At 42.9% G+C, this 14,922-nt stretch overlaps 1 protein-coding gene across 1 annotated transcript in view; it reads right to left on the bottom strand.

The window, feature by feature from the left end:
• STC1 (stanniocalcin 1) overlaps positions 1-12,178 on the bottom strand; it is a 41,612-nt gene extending 29,434 nt beyond the window's left edge. Inside the window, exons 1-2 of the mRNA XM_058194157.1 lie at positions 11,697-12,178; positions 6,398-6,540 (exon numbers count right to left, since the gene is read on the bottom strand). Coding sequence (XP_058050140.1) covers positions 6,398-6,540; positions 11,697-11,823 — 270 coding nt within the window. The 5' untranslated portion in view covers positions 11,824-12,178. The remainder of the gene's footprint in view (positions 1-6,397; positions 6,541-11,696) is intronic.
• Positions 12,179-14,922: the final 2,744 nt, after the last annotated feature.

Here is a 14,922-nt window from a genome sequence, read left to right as displayed (position 1 = left end):
CTTTGGGACAACCATGACCTGGGTGACTGAGAATCTCCATAGACATGGAAGCATCTGGTTTGACTGGTTCAGACATGGTTCAGCAAAGCTCTTGTGATTGTTTTATCACTCACAAGTTTAAACCAAGTCAAAAAAACTATTTTTTTCTCTATTATTGTGACAGCGATGCCTTTTTCTGGGGCCAACATTTCAATTAAAGCAAAGTTATAGCATATAAGGGATGCGGTGGCTTAGTGGGTAAGACGCTGAGCTTGTTGATCGAAAGGTCGGCAGTTCAGTGGTTCGAATCTCTAGTGCCACGTAACAGGGTGAGCTTGTCCCAGCGTCTGCCAACCTAGCAGTTCGAAAGCACGTAAAAAATGCAAGTAGAAAAACAGGGACCACCTTTGGTGGGAAGGTAACAGCGTTCCGTGCGCCTTTGGCGTTGAGTCATGCCGGCCACTTTTTTTTTTTTTTGTTTACATTTATATCCCGCCCTTCTCCAAAGACTCAGGGCGGCTTACAGTGTATAAGGCAATAGTCTCATTCTATTTGTATATTTTTACAAAGTCAACTTATTGCCCCCCCAACAATCTGGGTCCTCATTTTACCTACCTTATAAAGGATGGAAGGCTGAGTCAACCTTGGGCCGGGCTTGAACCTGCAGTAATTGCAGGCTGCTGTGTTCTAATAACAGGCTTCTTACAGCCTGAGCTATTACGGCCCATGACCACGGAGATGCTGTCTTCGGACAGCGTTGGCTCTTCGGCTTTGAAACGGAGATGAGCACCGCCCCCTAGAGTCGGGAACGACGAGCACGTATGTGCGAGGAGAACCTTTACCTTTACTATAGCATATCTAGTATCATATGGAAATGGCAATATTCATTTCTTTTCCTGTTTTTCAAGATTTTGATACTACTGGCTGTCTGTGACAAATAAGAAGGTATCAAGTTTTGACGTTTCAACAGGTTGCTTGGATTATCAACAAAACAAAACCTTAGTAAAGCCAACACAGGAGGCAATAATGTCATATAAAACCTATTTTAACTTTTAAAAAAAAATCAGTCCAAAAAGACTGGACAACTATAGAAAATATAACACCCGATATATAATATGTACCTAACTCTTTACATTTTCTCCAACACAGAGGGTGTACCTTACGCTTTGGAAGGCCAAGCTTCATTGGAGTTGAATAACCATCTACAAAATACTTTTGAGTTTTCTCTAATTTGGTATGTGTGTGGGGGGATTGATTTCAATGGTTTTCTATGTCAGGTGGGTAACCATCAAATGAAAAAGAAAGGGAATTTTAGGACAGCTACTTTGCCATTGTGTGTGTAAAGGCACTGGGCTAGAAACGGGAAGGCAAAGTTTTAATTCTACTTTGGGCCTAAAGCCAACAGGGTGACTTCAGGTCAGTCATTTTACCTCAATTTTGGGAAAGAGGTTGTTTATATTTGATTTCATATATTGTTTTTCAGCCTATTTCTTTTATGTTCTCTGATAGAATGTTGCACATTTTTTGAAAGTACCCACTTATCCCTGTGGATGAATTTTGCCTAATTTCCAATTTAATCCTGGCTGTAGTTGCTCTTGTTCTAATGACTAGAACTGCAATTAAAAAAAAGAGAGAGAGAAACTGATATATTTGAAACCATGAATAAGCAACATTTCTTAAATTTGTTTTCTAATCGGTTTTTCCCATTTTTGGAGTCTTGCAAAACGTCTAGCTCTTTTAAGTACAAAAGTCCTTTCATTTCCCAGCCCTCCTGCTGTTACATTTCATTTGCAGAATAAAAGACAAGATGAAAAATAAAGAGTCAAATAGGTGATGGGTTTGGAAATTAATTTAAGGGCTCATCCTATTCAAAATGCTGAGCAGGTTTGAAAGAAATGGATCCTGACCAACTTCCAGTTGAGGAGGTCCTTGGTGTTCCCTTGAGCTTGGTGGTTTTCTTGCAGATGTTTCATTACACAAACTAGGTAACCATCCTCAGAACACTGATAATGTTACCTAGTTTGGGTAATGAAGGGCCTGCAAGAAAACCACCAAGCTCAGAGAACACCAAAGAGCTGAAGAAGCTCCTTGGATGAGAAGCGAAACGTCTTCAAAGAAAAACAAGAAATCTAGTTTTCTCTTGAAAACTAGTTTTCTCTTTTTATTCCATCGTACTGGGCTAGCCTGAATAAGTAATTTTAAATGGGGTTTTAGTTTTTTATACTGTTAGTTTTTAATATTTTGGCCACTATTTATATAAATTTTAGTCTGTTTTTAATTTTGTATTTACTGTACTTTTTGACTGGCTGTGAACCGCCCTGAGTCCTTCGGGAGAAGGGCGGTATACAAATGCAATTATAAATAAAGAAATAAATAAAAAGCACCTTTGGGGAATCATGACTTGGATGACTGAGAATCTCCATAAATATCTAGTTATTTATGTATTTAGCAGATTTATATCTCACGAAACAAGAATTCAGAGAGCACCAAGTATCCCTTATTTCAATCCTCAGCTACAAGGCATTCTCCTTTATCGATAAGCTTCTAGTTCTTGACTATTTTAAGAAAGTGCCCTAATTTTCACTAATAGTATATTTAAACTCCTTTAACCAAAGTGTTAATTCTTCAAACCTTTGCAAAACTGTTATTGGTGATGATCATGCCGAGGCCTCCGATGTTATCTTTGAAAAGAATCTTTGAATATATTCCTGCTTTTTTTGGCCAGTATGGATAAATGTTGTCTAAATTCAGCTACTTTGAGGAGTTTAGCCGCTCCTATGGTCTGGAAAAAAAGGCGTGTCTTCCTGCAATACTGCCATTGCATCCATAACAAAGTTCCCCTGTGCTTGCTAATGGTATTTTGAACATTCTTCTTATTTTGGTGGCAAGACCATGATATGGATTGAAAATAGCTATAACTATCAGATCTTTGTGATTCTGGACAAATTCACTCAGCTCTCAGAAATTTTAGATTTATTTATTTTTTATGAAAGTTGTAGGTAAAAAAAATATTAAGCAATAAGATCTGAAAGCGCATGGATCTTGGGAAATCATGCATGCTTCTGCAACTTAGTATTACTTCTAGCATGTAAAAATGAAGTAGGGCAAAGCTATTTCATAAATACCCTGTTTTCCCTGAAAATAAGACCTATCCCAAAAATAAGCTCTAGCATGTTTTTAATGTGTGCATCCAATATAGACCCGGTAGTCTTCCGAGTTCACTTGAAGGTACTTGTTATCACCTTTAAAACGCTCCATGGCCTAGGGCCGGGATATTTACGGGACCGCCTACTGCCACCATTAGCCTTTCACCGACCAGTGCGCTCTCACAGAGAGGGCCTCCTCCGGATACCGTCAGCTAAACAATGTTGGCTGGCGACCTCTAGGGGGAGGGCCTTCTCTGTGGGGGCCCCTACCCTCTGGAACGAGCTCCCTCTGGGGCTTCGTCAACTCCCCGATCTCAGGTCCTTCCTCCGCGAGCTGAAGACGTTGCTGTTTCGAAGAGCAGGACTAGCTTGAACGTAGTTTTAAATTGGGGTTTTTAAATCAGGGTTTTAAATGGGTTTTAAATTTGTATTTAAAAGTTTTAAGGCATCAACTGAATTTAATTGTCTATTCTTTTTGCTGTTTTATATGTATTATATGTTTTCTGTTGTTTTATTGGCTGTGAACCGCCCTGAGTCCTTCGGGAGATCGGCGGTATACAAATATAATAAATAATAATAATAATAATAATAATAATAATAATAATAATAATAATAATAATAATAATAATAATAATAATAATAATAATAATAATAAGCCCTACTTAAGAGCCTGAGCAGCTGGCCAGCCGCCATTCCGTCTGGTTGCTCATGGTGTCATGAGGCGAAACAGTGTAGTGGTGGTACTGCCTTATGCACCCAACACCAGCTTACCTCAGGGCCACTGCAGCCAGGCCATCCATGCCCCGACGCCTGCCTTGCGACAGCATCACCAGCAGCCATATGCAGCAGGAGCCCATGTGGTTGCCAGCCCACATTTTCTGCTTGCTCCTCGGCTGTGAGGTGTGGTAGGGGTCGGGGCATGATTGGCCTGGCTGTGGGGGCCCTGAGGTAAGCCGGTGCAGAGTGTGTGAGGCAGCTCCACCTCCCCGCCTCACCTAAGGGCCACGGCACCCGCGCTTCACTCGGCCCCCCGCTCCATTGTGGCCGTGAGCAAGCAGAAGTGGTCCAGCGGCCACACAGGGGCCTGCTGGAGCTACAATCCCCCTGCCTTGTGGCAGTGGCACTGAGACACTGTGCGGCCTCCTGCCCTGCCACAAGCAAGCAGAAGTGGGACTCCTGTAGATGGGAAAAAAAATAAAACATCCCACAAAAATAAGCCCTAGTGCTTATTTTGGGCCCCAAAAGACCTCTGCATTAAATGAACCATCCCAACATCAATGAACTGGGGCAGTAAGATCCATGGGAAAAGGAACCCATCAATGGTTTCTTCTCCCAACCGCTTGATGGGTTCACAGCCCATCAATGGACCTGGCTGAGATGATGAAATGATCTGAAACAGAGCCTCGACAAAAAGCAATGTTCTAATGCAGCTGGTCTCAATTACTGAAGGCATGCTGGTTCCAGGGGTGGGATTCTAATTTTTTTACTACCGGTTTTGTGGGTGTGGCTTAGTGGGCGTGGCCAGGGGAGTGAGACAGCAGCTCTTCCCCCCGCACCCAATTTTGGTCCTAGTAGGCCTCCCTGAAGCCTCTTGGGAGCAAAAATGGGCTATGGGTGGGGGAATGCCCCCCCACCCCTCTGTGCTCTGTTTTGGGTCTAGGAGGCCTTCCTGCACTTACCTGGGAGCCAAAATGGGATGTGTGGGGACTCCTGGAAGGGATGGGGAAGGAAGGGGAGGGGCCAGCCAGCAATTTAACTACCGGTTTTCCCAAACCGGCTGAATCCCACCACTGGCTGGTTCACACAAAATTTTGTAGATAGGACTAAACTTTCCTTTGGGTTATTGCTTTGAAATGAATGTTGCAGGATTCCCGTTCTCTTATATAATGATCAACAGTTGTATTGATTATGCTGTTGATTCTTTCTCACCTCACTTCCTTCAGATGCAAAAGAAAGATAAGGTTACAAGTGCTATTATTAGCTTACTGCTCAATCAAATCCCTTTTTAAAAATATAAAATGCAATCAATGAAAGATTGTAGACTTACAGTAAATATAAGCATCAAAGTTACCAGCTACCTCTATGTTAACCATATCATGTGGATTTCCAACATTTGAATTCTAGATATAGCAATGGCTATAATCATAGACCATGCAACCAAACCCATGCAACCAAACTCAAAATCTTTAAAGGTAGTCTTAAAGGCACTTATGACTGTGACAAAAGATCACATGATCAAAATTCATGCATTTACAATGGTTGGCGCATCCCAGGGTCATGTGATTGTCACCCTTTGCAACCTTCCTGGCCAGATCCCGACAAGCAAAATCAGTGAGGGGAAATGGATTCACTTAACAATAAAAGTTTCACTTAACCACTGTGATTTATTTTAACAACCACAGCAAGAAAGACTGCAAAATTGGGCGTGGCCCACTTGGCAACCATTTCACTTAGCAAAGGATATCCGGGTTCCGATTGGGGTTCTAAGTCGAGGACTACATATCCATTAGGTAGGATTTTGCTACCGTTCCTCAGATTTTTTTTTTTAAACATCTAACTCTTTCTCGGTCCCGAGAGGAGATGCTAGGGATGAAGTTTAAGGTCTTTTGCATACAAAAAGAGGTGCCCTATTTTATATGCCATTTGTTGTGTCTCGTCCGATCTCACCATCACAGCTGAGGTCTGCTTATCTGCTTCCGAACGCTGAAGAATGTCCTAGCATGCCTCCCGGCCCCAGCCCTGGCTCCATGCCCAGACAGGCTGAAGAAGAGCAAGTATCTCCAGCCCCCAGCTCTGGCTCCATGTCCAGGCAAACGGAGCAACTAGACCCCTCCCCCTCCTCCACAGCATGTGAGCCTGAGGAAGGTCAATTACCAACAGCTGCCGATTGGAGTGACCCTCGCTTCAGAAGAATTGATAGGCGGCGGCGTCAGAAGGAAGGGAGGGGCAGGCCTGGATAAGTGCTGAGTCATGGAGCCACACCCCATGGCCTATATAAAGGATCTGCTTTCTGGCAGTCTCTGAGTCAGGCAAAATCTAAACATATCTTGCTGAAGTCACTTTCTGGTCTCCTGCCTGCCCTGAGGACTTTGCTAGGACTTTGGCAGAGCTGCAGAGGCACGCCTGATTCGGATTTCCCTGACCCTGCCGTCAGCGGAGGAGTGGGACATGACACCATTGAATTTCATATATTCACGAGCCAAAGCTCCTCCTTGGCCTATCAGACAGACCTACTGCACATAAAAAGGATATTATTCAAATCGGTACCGTACCTGAGTGTCAAATTTAGCAGCGCTGTAGAGGAAAGATTTGCAGATGTCATACATGCCACCTGTGTCACACGTAGAGTTTTCCAGACAGGCAAAAGCCCCACATCCTACTTGGAGGGCACTATTTAGACATCGAACCACATCCGCTGCAAAGAAAAGGGTGAAGCAAGAAACAGAAAACATCTTAGCACAAGTTTCCATCACACTTGGTTCAAAACCAGAGCAGCTTTTGACTCAGCTGCGGGTGGGTATCTTCCATGTTTGCTGAGTCATGTTTTACTTCCGGATAGCTCTCCTCAACACATCACCCTTCATAAGGGAGTCGTTGCATTTTTAGCCTCAACACTCAACTTTCAGGGTCGCAGCGAGCCCAGTGGCTGCCCTGGAAGATTTTGTTTCAAGAAGAAATTGTCTCCTATTACCATAGAAAATTGGGAGTCGTTTTGAGGATCAAACATGCTTTAAGACTTCAAGGGACGGGCAATTTCTAATGCCGGTGCTGCATGGCTGTCCATGAACCATGTCCTGAAGATGCTTTAAAAAAAAAAAAAAAGTCTGGTGGCTCAGATTGCTAAAACAGTCTGTTATTAACAGCAGCTGCTTGCAATTACTGCAGGTTCAAGTCCCACCAGGCCCAAGGTTGACTCAGCCTTCCATCCTTTATAAGGTAGGTAAAATGAGGACCCAGATTGTTGGGGGCAATAAAAGTTGACTTTGTATATAATATACAAATGGATGAAGACTATTGCTTGACATAGTGTAAGCCGCCCTGAGTCTTCGGAGAAGGGCGGGATATAAATGCAAATTTAAAAAAAAAAAAAGGCAACTGGACTTTCTGATTTTTCTTTGAATACGTTTTGCTTCTCATCCAAGAAGCTTCTTCAGCTCTGACTGGATGGTGGGGAATAGAAGGATTTATACTCCTTGCAGACAGCTGGTTGTTTGCATTCTTTTAGCGGCTCGTTAAGGTCACCTGGAGATTTATTTGTGTCCTCAAAGTCACCTGAGTGATGCAAATGGGTGTGGAACCTTCTTGGACCTGTTGAAAGGACCGGGTTGTAGACTGAAGATAGATGTCTGTTGTATCCTTCCCTTGTTTGAGAGAGGGATGTTCAATTTTGACATAAATGGCCTCTTTTAGCCTCCAGTTTTGACATAAATGGTCTCTTCGACCCCTTTGAAAAGATGCAAACAACCAGCTGTCTGCAAGGAGTATAAATCTTTCCATTCCCCACCCTCCAGTAAGAGCTGAGGAAGCTTCTTGGATGAGAAGCGAAACGACTGGGCCGCGGTGTGGCTCAGGCTGTAAGAAGCCTGTTATTAAACACAGCTGCTTGCAATTACTGCAGGCTCGAGTCCCACCAGGCCCAAGGTTGACTCAGCCTTCCATCCTTTATAAGGTAGGTAAAATGGGGACCCAGATTGTTGGGGGCAATAAAAGTTGACTTTGTATATAAATATACAAATAGGATGAGACTATTGCCTTATACAATGTAAGCTGCCCCGAGTCTTCGGAGAAGAGCGGGATATAAATGTAAATAAATAAAAAAAAAAGAAACGACTTCAAAAGAAAAACCAGAAAGTCCAGTTGCCTCTTGAAAAAAAACCCACCTTTAGGACAACCATGACCTGGATGACTGAGAATCTCCATAGACTTCCATGAATCATGTCCATCCCCTCTTATTACAATACTAGTTTCTCATAGATCTGTGGGAGTGGGGCAAATTCATTTCCAAAGGTTTGATGAAGGAAATGCCTTCATTCTTCCACTCATCGGGGCCCAACTCTGATATGTCAGCAGGTCGAAATTCTGGGCAGAAATCAGGCCCAGGTGAGCGTCAGAACTGCAGATTATTTTTCCAAATCCAACAAGATGCTAAAGCTATTTGGAGTTTAGCAAACCGGTGCAATTCTATCAGACCATAACCAACCTGCTGTTCCACCTCTCAATACACCTACCCACTCAAGAGAATTGTTACTTGAGATATTTTTATATTATTTCTCCCAAGGAAATAATTCTTTCAAGGTCCTCTGCAAATTCAGTACAATTTGATTCAGGGCAATTTGACCATAACGTGACAGCACAAGTCATTTCAAACCTAATTCAGAATCCCAGCAGCTAGAAAAGCAGCATCCGATATATGAAACGTTGAAATATCTGCCTAACCCAAATACTCCAAAGGATGAAAAGTGCTCAGAATGATGCAAAGTCTAGTCCAGTACATCTAGTCCAGTACATATGGTTGATTGAGGCAGCCTGGAAAGATGTTTCGTTAAGGAATTCCATGGTCACCAACCAAAATGGCTTTACTGTCCATCTTGGCTAACCATAAGATAATAAACATAAGGTAAAGGTTCCCCTCGCACAGATGTGATAGTCATTCTCGACTCTAGGGGACGGTGCTCATCTCTGTTCAAAGCCAAAGAGCCAGCGTTGTCCGAAGACGTCTCTGTGGTCATGTGGTCAGCATGACTCAATGCCAAAGGCGCACGGAACGCTGTTACCTTCCCACCAAAGGTGGTCCCTATTTTTCTACTTGCATTTTTTACGTGCTTTCGAACTGCTAGGTTGGCAGAAGCTGGGACAAGTCACGGGAGCTCACCCCATTACACAGCACTAGGGATTCGAACTGCTGACCTTTTGATCGACAAACTCAGCGTCTTAGCCTTACCACCTCTTTAATAATATGAACCAATTTTATAAAGGGGCATTTTGGAAAATGACCACATTGGATTGTGAATATGGGATGGGAACATAGCAGAGGCAAAATATCTTTACTTTTGTTGCTTGACTGATAACAATCATTCAACATACGACCTCTGGTCTCTCCCCCTTCCCCCCCCCGCCCCTCCCTGTGTGCATAGATTTTTATGAATTGAAGCTACTATCTCCTATAGATTATGGAATGAACATTTTTTATAGTTCAGCTCCATTGTTCCAGAAGACACTCTATGAAGGCCATCTATGAGCAAACATGTCCTTATCTTTTGGACCCAATTAGAAGAAATACATTAGAAAGCCAGCACTAAAGATGAGTTTAGGAAGTCCATAAAAGTGAAGCACAGATGGAAGATTTTTGTGTAAAAGCAATGAGAAGCCGTGGTTGGAGACCCAGATTTAAATCGTTTCTTGATTTCGTGAAGTTCAGTGAATGATCTTCAGGCAACCAAGATCTTTCAGTCCAATTTGAAGGGAGGCTGTAAAATTGAGGAAGGGGAAAAGATCAGGACCCTCATCTTGAGCCAGAGCTAGAGATATACAGTGTTTTGTAAGAGATCTCATTAAAAAAACAAACCACATTATTTACCGCAAATGAACACTGAATTAAGTCAATTTACAATTTGAAGTTAAAATGGCACTGAACAAGTGACTGATGACCATTGCAGCATCCCCAAGGTCACGTGATCAAAATCCAGATGGTTGGCAACCCCGTCCTTTTATGATGGTTGCAGCATTCTGGAGTCATGTGATCACCACTTGCAACTTTCCTAGCCATCTTCTGACAAGCAAAGTCAATGGGGGAAACTGGACTCTCTTAATGACTTTGTGATGCACGGAACTCTGCAGTGATTTGCTTAACAATCTTGGCAAAAAAAACAACAACAACCAGGTCATAAAATCAGATGTGTCTCACTTAACAACCTTGCTCGGCAGTGGAAATTCTGGTCCCCGTTGTAGCTGTAAGCCGAGGACTATCTGAATGTAAAAATTATTTTGTTCCAGCAGGTTTGGGTAAAAAATAAAAAAATAAAATCTGATGCTAATATTTCTTTTTAAATTATCTTTTCCCCTCCAAGCTGAATTCCTACTTAGCTACATGCCACCTTGAAACCATATGCCTCCTTCTCTACCTGATCACCTTGTAGGCATCCGGAATATACCGAAGTTTCTTTTTTCTTTTTCTTTTTTTAACGAAACACTTTACTAAGGTAGGTTGCAGGAGATCAAGGAATTTTGGAGGGCAATAGCAGCAATTTTCAATAAATAAATAAATAAATTAATTAACCTTTGCTTGTTATTCTAGTACCTTGCAAGTGGAGTCTTTAAAACAAGAGGCGTTCTCTTCCAATGCTATTAGATGTGCCAAGTAAAAAAGAGAGAGAAAAAATCAAACCAGTAGGTACCCTGGACATCTGCTTTCTCTTATGATGTTTCCATGGATTCAACTTAGAACTTTGCAATCTGCAGGTTTAATAAGCATTGGGGCTTTCATTGTTTTAGACACCCTGGAAGAATTGAGACCCTAGGTTTCTATAGTAACCAAGTACAAAAGGAAATTGAGCAAATATTCCAGCATCAGTGCTGCAGAGCCCTGCAGATCTGAAATAAAAACCATTCCCCTGGCAAGTGTCAAGATTAGGGGAGTGGAGTTTCCTGGATTGAAAATTAAGATGCAAGCGATATCTTGCCATACTGGAAGCCGGAGAACCTCCCCAGGGCTTAAAGTCTTTCGTTTGAAGGGAAGCTCTTAGAGGGCAGTAGGATATGTACCTATTGGAAAAACCTAAGCTCTGCGTGTGAGGTATGGAAGGCAAAATTTTTGCTGATAATGGCTCCAAAAAGAAAAGTGAAAACTTAAGACACCTCCTGGAACCGGCATCTATGCTTCTACTTAAGCACGGATGGCTGTTCCTTTCTTCTTTTCCTCTCTCTCTCTCTCTCTTTTTAAGGGCACCTTTTCCAGTCCTGGTATTTTCTATCTTTAGAGAAGCCAACTAATAGAATACGAGGGGGGGAACGGGGGAGATTTAAAATTACTTTGCAAATAAGGACTGGTGGAAACCTGCTTGGGTTAACTTCTGCAAAGGGCAGGGCTTAAGAGGGAATGCCCAGAGGAATAGGTGCAGGGCACCCAACTCCAAACCATCCAGGATTTCGAGTCGGGCTGTCATTCGCCAAGGATGGCATTCTTTAGTAGGGTGGCACGACAGGGCTGGGCTTTTGCGACCCTCTGAAGACTCCCCCCCCCACCGCGCACGATCACAAGGAGTCGCTTGCCTGCTCCCTCTCGTGCCCCAAGCAGCCAAGCCAAGCCACAAAGCAAGCGGGCAGAGGGACCCATTTCATCCCCCGGGGCAGGAAAGTTTTCCTGCGCAAAAGCCACCCGGCTTCTTTCGGGTTTCAGAGAAAGGGGACTTGCGCAGGAGAACTTCCCCCAGCGCTGGTACCGGAGCGAGCGAGCGAGCTTTAGCTTGGCCACACAGCTGGTTGCCCACTCGGGCTCCCTCTGCTTCTCCAGCCCGCCCACCCCACCTCCACCCCCCACCCCCTTCCTCAAGGGAAAGGATCTGGAGAAGTTACCTGAGTTTTGGGCTGCAAGCCTGACCTTCCTGGGGCTGACGGAGGAGTCATTCTGCTCGAATTCATAGGATGCAGAAGCAGCAGCAACAACCGCCAGCAGCAGCAGAAGCGTGGGCTTTTGGCGCATTCTCTTAAGTTTCCGCCAAGTTCGCGCGGCGTGCTCGCTCGACTCTCTCTCTCTCTCTCTGTGCCTCTTTCTTTCTTTCTCTCTTTCTCTCTTTCTCTCTCTCTCTCTCTCTGTGCCCACTTCTTCGGCTTGAGCAAAGACACGGATCTGGCTGTTGGAGAAAAAGAGAGGAGGAGGAAGAGGAGAAGACTCGCTGAATCAGCTCAACCAAGATAGCGCCCCTCTCCCTTCTTCGATACTGGCTCCTACTCGCTGCAGGTGACCAACCTGGAGCTTTTATAGCTTCTCTTATCTCCCCCCACCCCTAAAAGTCCTTCCCCGACCAGGAACCAATCGGGGGACGCGGTGGGCGGCCAATGAGAAGCGATGCTCATTCAAGCACAGGACGCCTGGAAAGTTCATAGGAAGAATATTTTCCAACCTATTAAAAGGACCTCCAGACGGAATCTGAAAAAAAAAAAAAACCAAAAAAAAACCAAAAACCAAAAAACCCACACGGGCTCCGAGAGACACACGCGTGTTCGTTTCCCTTCGTGTTAAAAGGGAGGTCTGGAATGGGGTCCAAACGAGCATCTCTGCCCATTGAGACCGGGTGCCTGAGCTTCTGAATCAGTGTGGGTTTGCTCAGGCGCAGCAAGGAAGGAAAAGGTGGAATCTTTTGTAAAGAGCATCTGGGTTCCCAAGAAAAATGAAAAGGGTGGAGGTTTCATAAGCCCTTCCTCCATATGAATGAAATTGGACAATAAAAGCAGTCGCATCGACAGGCACAGATGAAGACAGCACATCATCATCATCATCATCATCATCATCATCATCATCATCATCATCATCATCATCATCATTATTATTATTATTATTATTATTATTATTATTATTATTATTATTATACATTAGGAATAATTGGACAAAAAGATAAGTATAATTAAAGAAAACGAGAGGGGAAAATGTAAATAATAAAGGATAACCAATACGAAGCTGATATAAAGAAGGAGTATATATTTTATGCTAATGTTTGTTATGTCTTCTTGTATTTTTAAAAATAAAAAGTATTTTTATTTATATATTTATTTATTTATTTATTTATATATATATATATATATATGTATGTATGTGTGTGTGTGTGTGTGTGTGTGTGTGTGTTTTCTGAGGTTTTCGCGGATGTTTGTATGTAGGTCTTTGGTTATTCGGGTTTTCTCCCGCGTAAAATTGGAAGTGTCTTGGCGACGTTTCGACGAAGTCTCATTCGTCATCTTCAGGCTTCAGCTTCGTGCTTCTGGGAGCAATGTATATGTATATGTATATGTATATGTATATGTATATGTATATATATATGTATATGTATATGTATATATATATATAGGTCTTTGGTTGTTCGGGTTTTCTCCCGTGTAAAATTGGAAGTGTCTTGGCGACGTTTCGACGAAGTCTCATTCGTCATCTTCAGGCTTCAGCTTCGTGCTTCTGGGAGCAATGTGTGATCGCAGCTATTTCAAATATATATATTTGTTTTCTGAGGTTTTCGCGGGTGTTTGTATGTAGGTCTTTGGTTATTCGGGTTTTCTCCCACGTAAAATTGGAAGTGTCTTGGCGACGTTTCGACAAAGTCTCATTCGTCATCTTCAGGCTTCAGCTTCGTGCTTCTGGGAGCAATGTGTGATCGCAATGTGTGATCTCAGACTGGCCACCTCATCCTTAAATAAGTTCAGGAATCCTCAACTTTCTTTATTTGAAGTTTAATGGGAGATTTAATAATCTTGCTTCTTAGGGCCATGAGAAAAAAAAAAGGGTACAAAGATCTATGGAGATTGTCAGTCATGGAGGTCATGGTTGAACCACAGGTTTTTTTTCCCTTGAAGACATTTCACTTCTCATCCAAGAAATGTCTTCAGTTCAGAAGAAAAAGTTTCTTGGCTGAGAAGTGAAATGTCTTCAAGGAAAAACAAAGTCCACTTGCCTTTTGAAGAGTAGTGGGTAACCATAGTTGTTCATTTGTCACCACAATGACACCAAAATGACACAAGGGTATTTATTGCAGAGTCATCTAATGCAGGGGTTTCCAACCTTGGTCCCTTTAAGACTTGTGGACTTCAACTCCCAGAATCCCTCAGCCAGCAAATCTGGCTGAGGAACTCTGGGAGTTGAAGTCCACAAGTCTTAAAGGGACCAAGGTTGGAGACCCCTGATCTAATGTCTCCTCATGTGTGGCTTAAAGTTGCCAAGGTTGGAGACCTCTGGTCTAGTTTCCAACTAGACAAAAGGTAGAGTTTCTTTCTATAATAAGTCATAAAGACATATTTTATCATTTACCTTCTCCTTGTCCCGCTCCAGCAGATGTTTATGGCACGACATTAATTAAGAGACGTCTTGTAAAATTGCAAAACCGAGTCTGCTGTCTCTCCAATTCCATCTCTGAGCTGTAGTCTAGCCATATTTTCTTACGGGGCCATTTTAATAAATAAAAAGAAATGAGACGAACAGATTAAAGCATAAAATTAGATACTTCAAAACAAAGAAACCAGCAAATTAACACGGAGATTTCTCCCTCAACCTATTTATTGGAGCCCTGGAGTTCTTGATGGATAATTTCCATATGCCATTAACAGCTGTGAAATTGGTGTCATTCTTAAAGGTTAAAATAAAAACCCAACTTCTCTGCTGAGTTACCAAACATTTCTTTGTCAGATCCCCATCCTGAATCCTGAATCAATCATATTCTTTCATCCTTTTATGTAAGTGTATTGTTTTGAGATGATGGTAGCACAAAAACCACCTTCTGCCTACTTTCTCCAAAACATTTATTTTTCTCAATTTGGGGGGTGAGGACTAATAGATGTTGTAGGGACACGGTGGCTTAGTGGGTAAGAGACACTGAGCTTGTCAATCGAAAGGTTGGCAGTTCGGCAGTTTGAATCCCTAGTGCTGCGTAACGGGGTGAGCTCCCGTTCCTTGTCCCAGCTTCTGCCAACCTAGCAGTTCGAAACCATGTAAAAAATGCAAGTAGAAAAATAGGGACCAGCTTTGGTGGGAAGGGAACAGCGTTCCATGCGCCTTTGGCTTTGAGTCATGCCGGCCACATGACCATGGAGACGTCTTCGGACA

The sequence above is a fragment of the Ahaetulla prasina genome, chromosome 9, assembly GCF_028640845.1.
Source record: "Ahaetulla prasina isolate Xishuangbanna chromosome 9, ASM2864084v1, whole genome shotgun sequence".
Taxonomy (NCBI): domain Eukaryota; kingdom Metazoa; phylum Chordata; class Lepidosauria; order Squamata; family Colubridae; genus Ahaetulla; species Ahaetulla prasina.
This window is presented reverse-complemented; position numbering and strand designations above follow the sequence as displayed.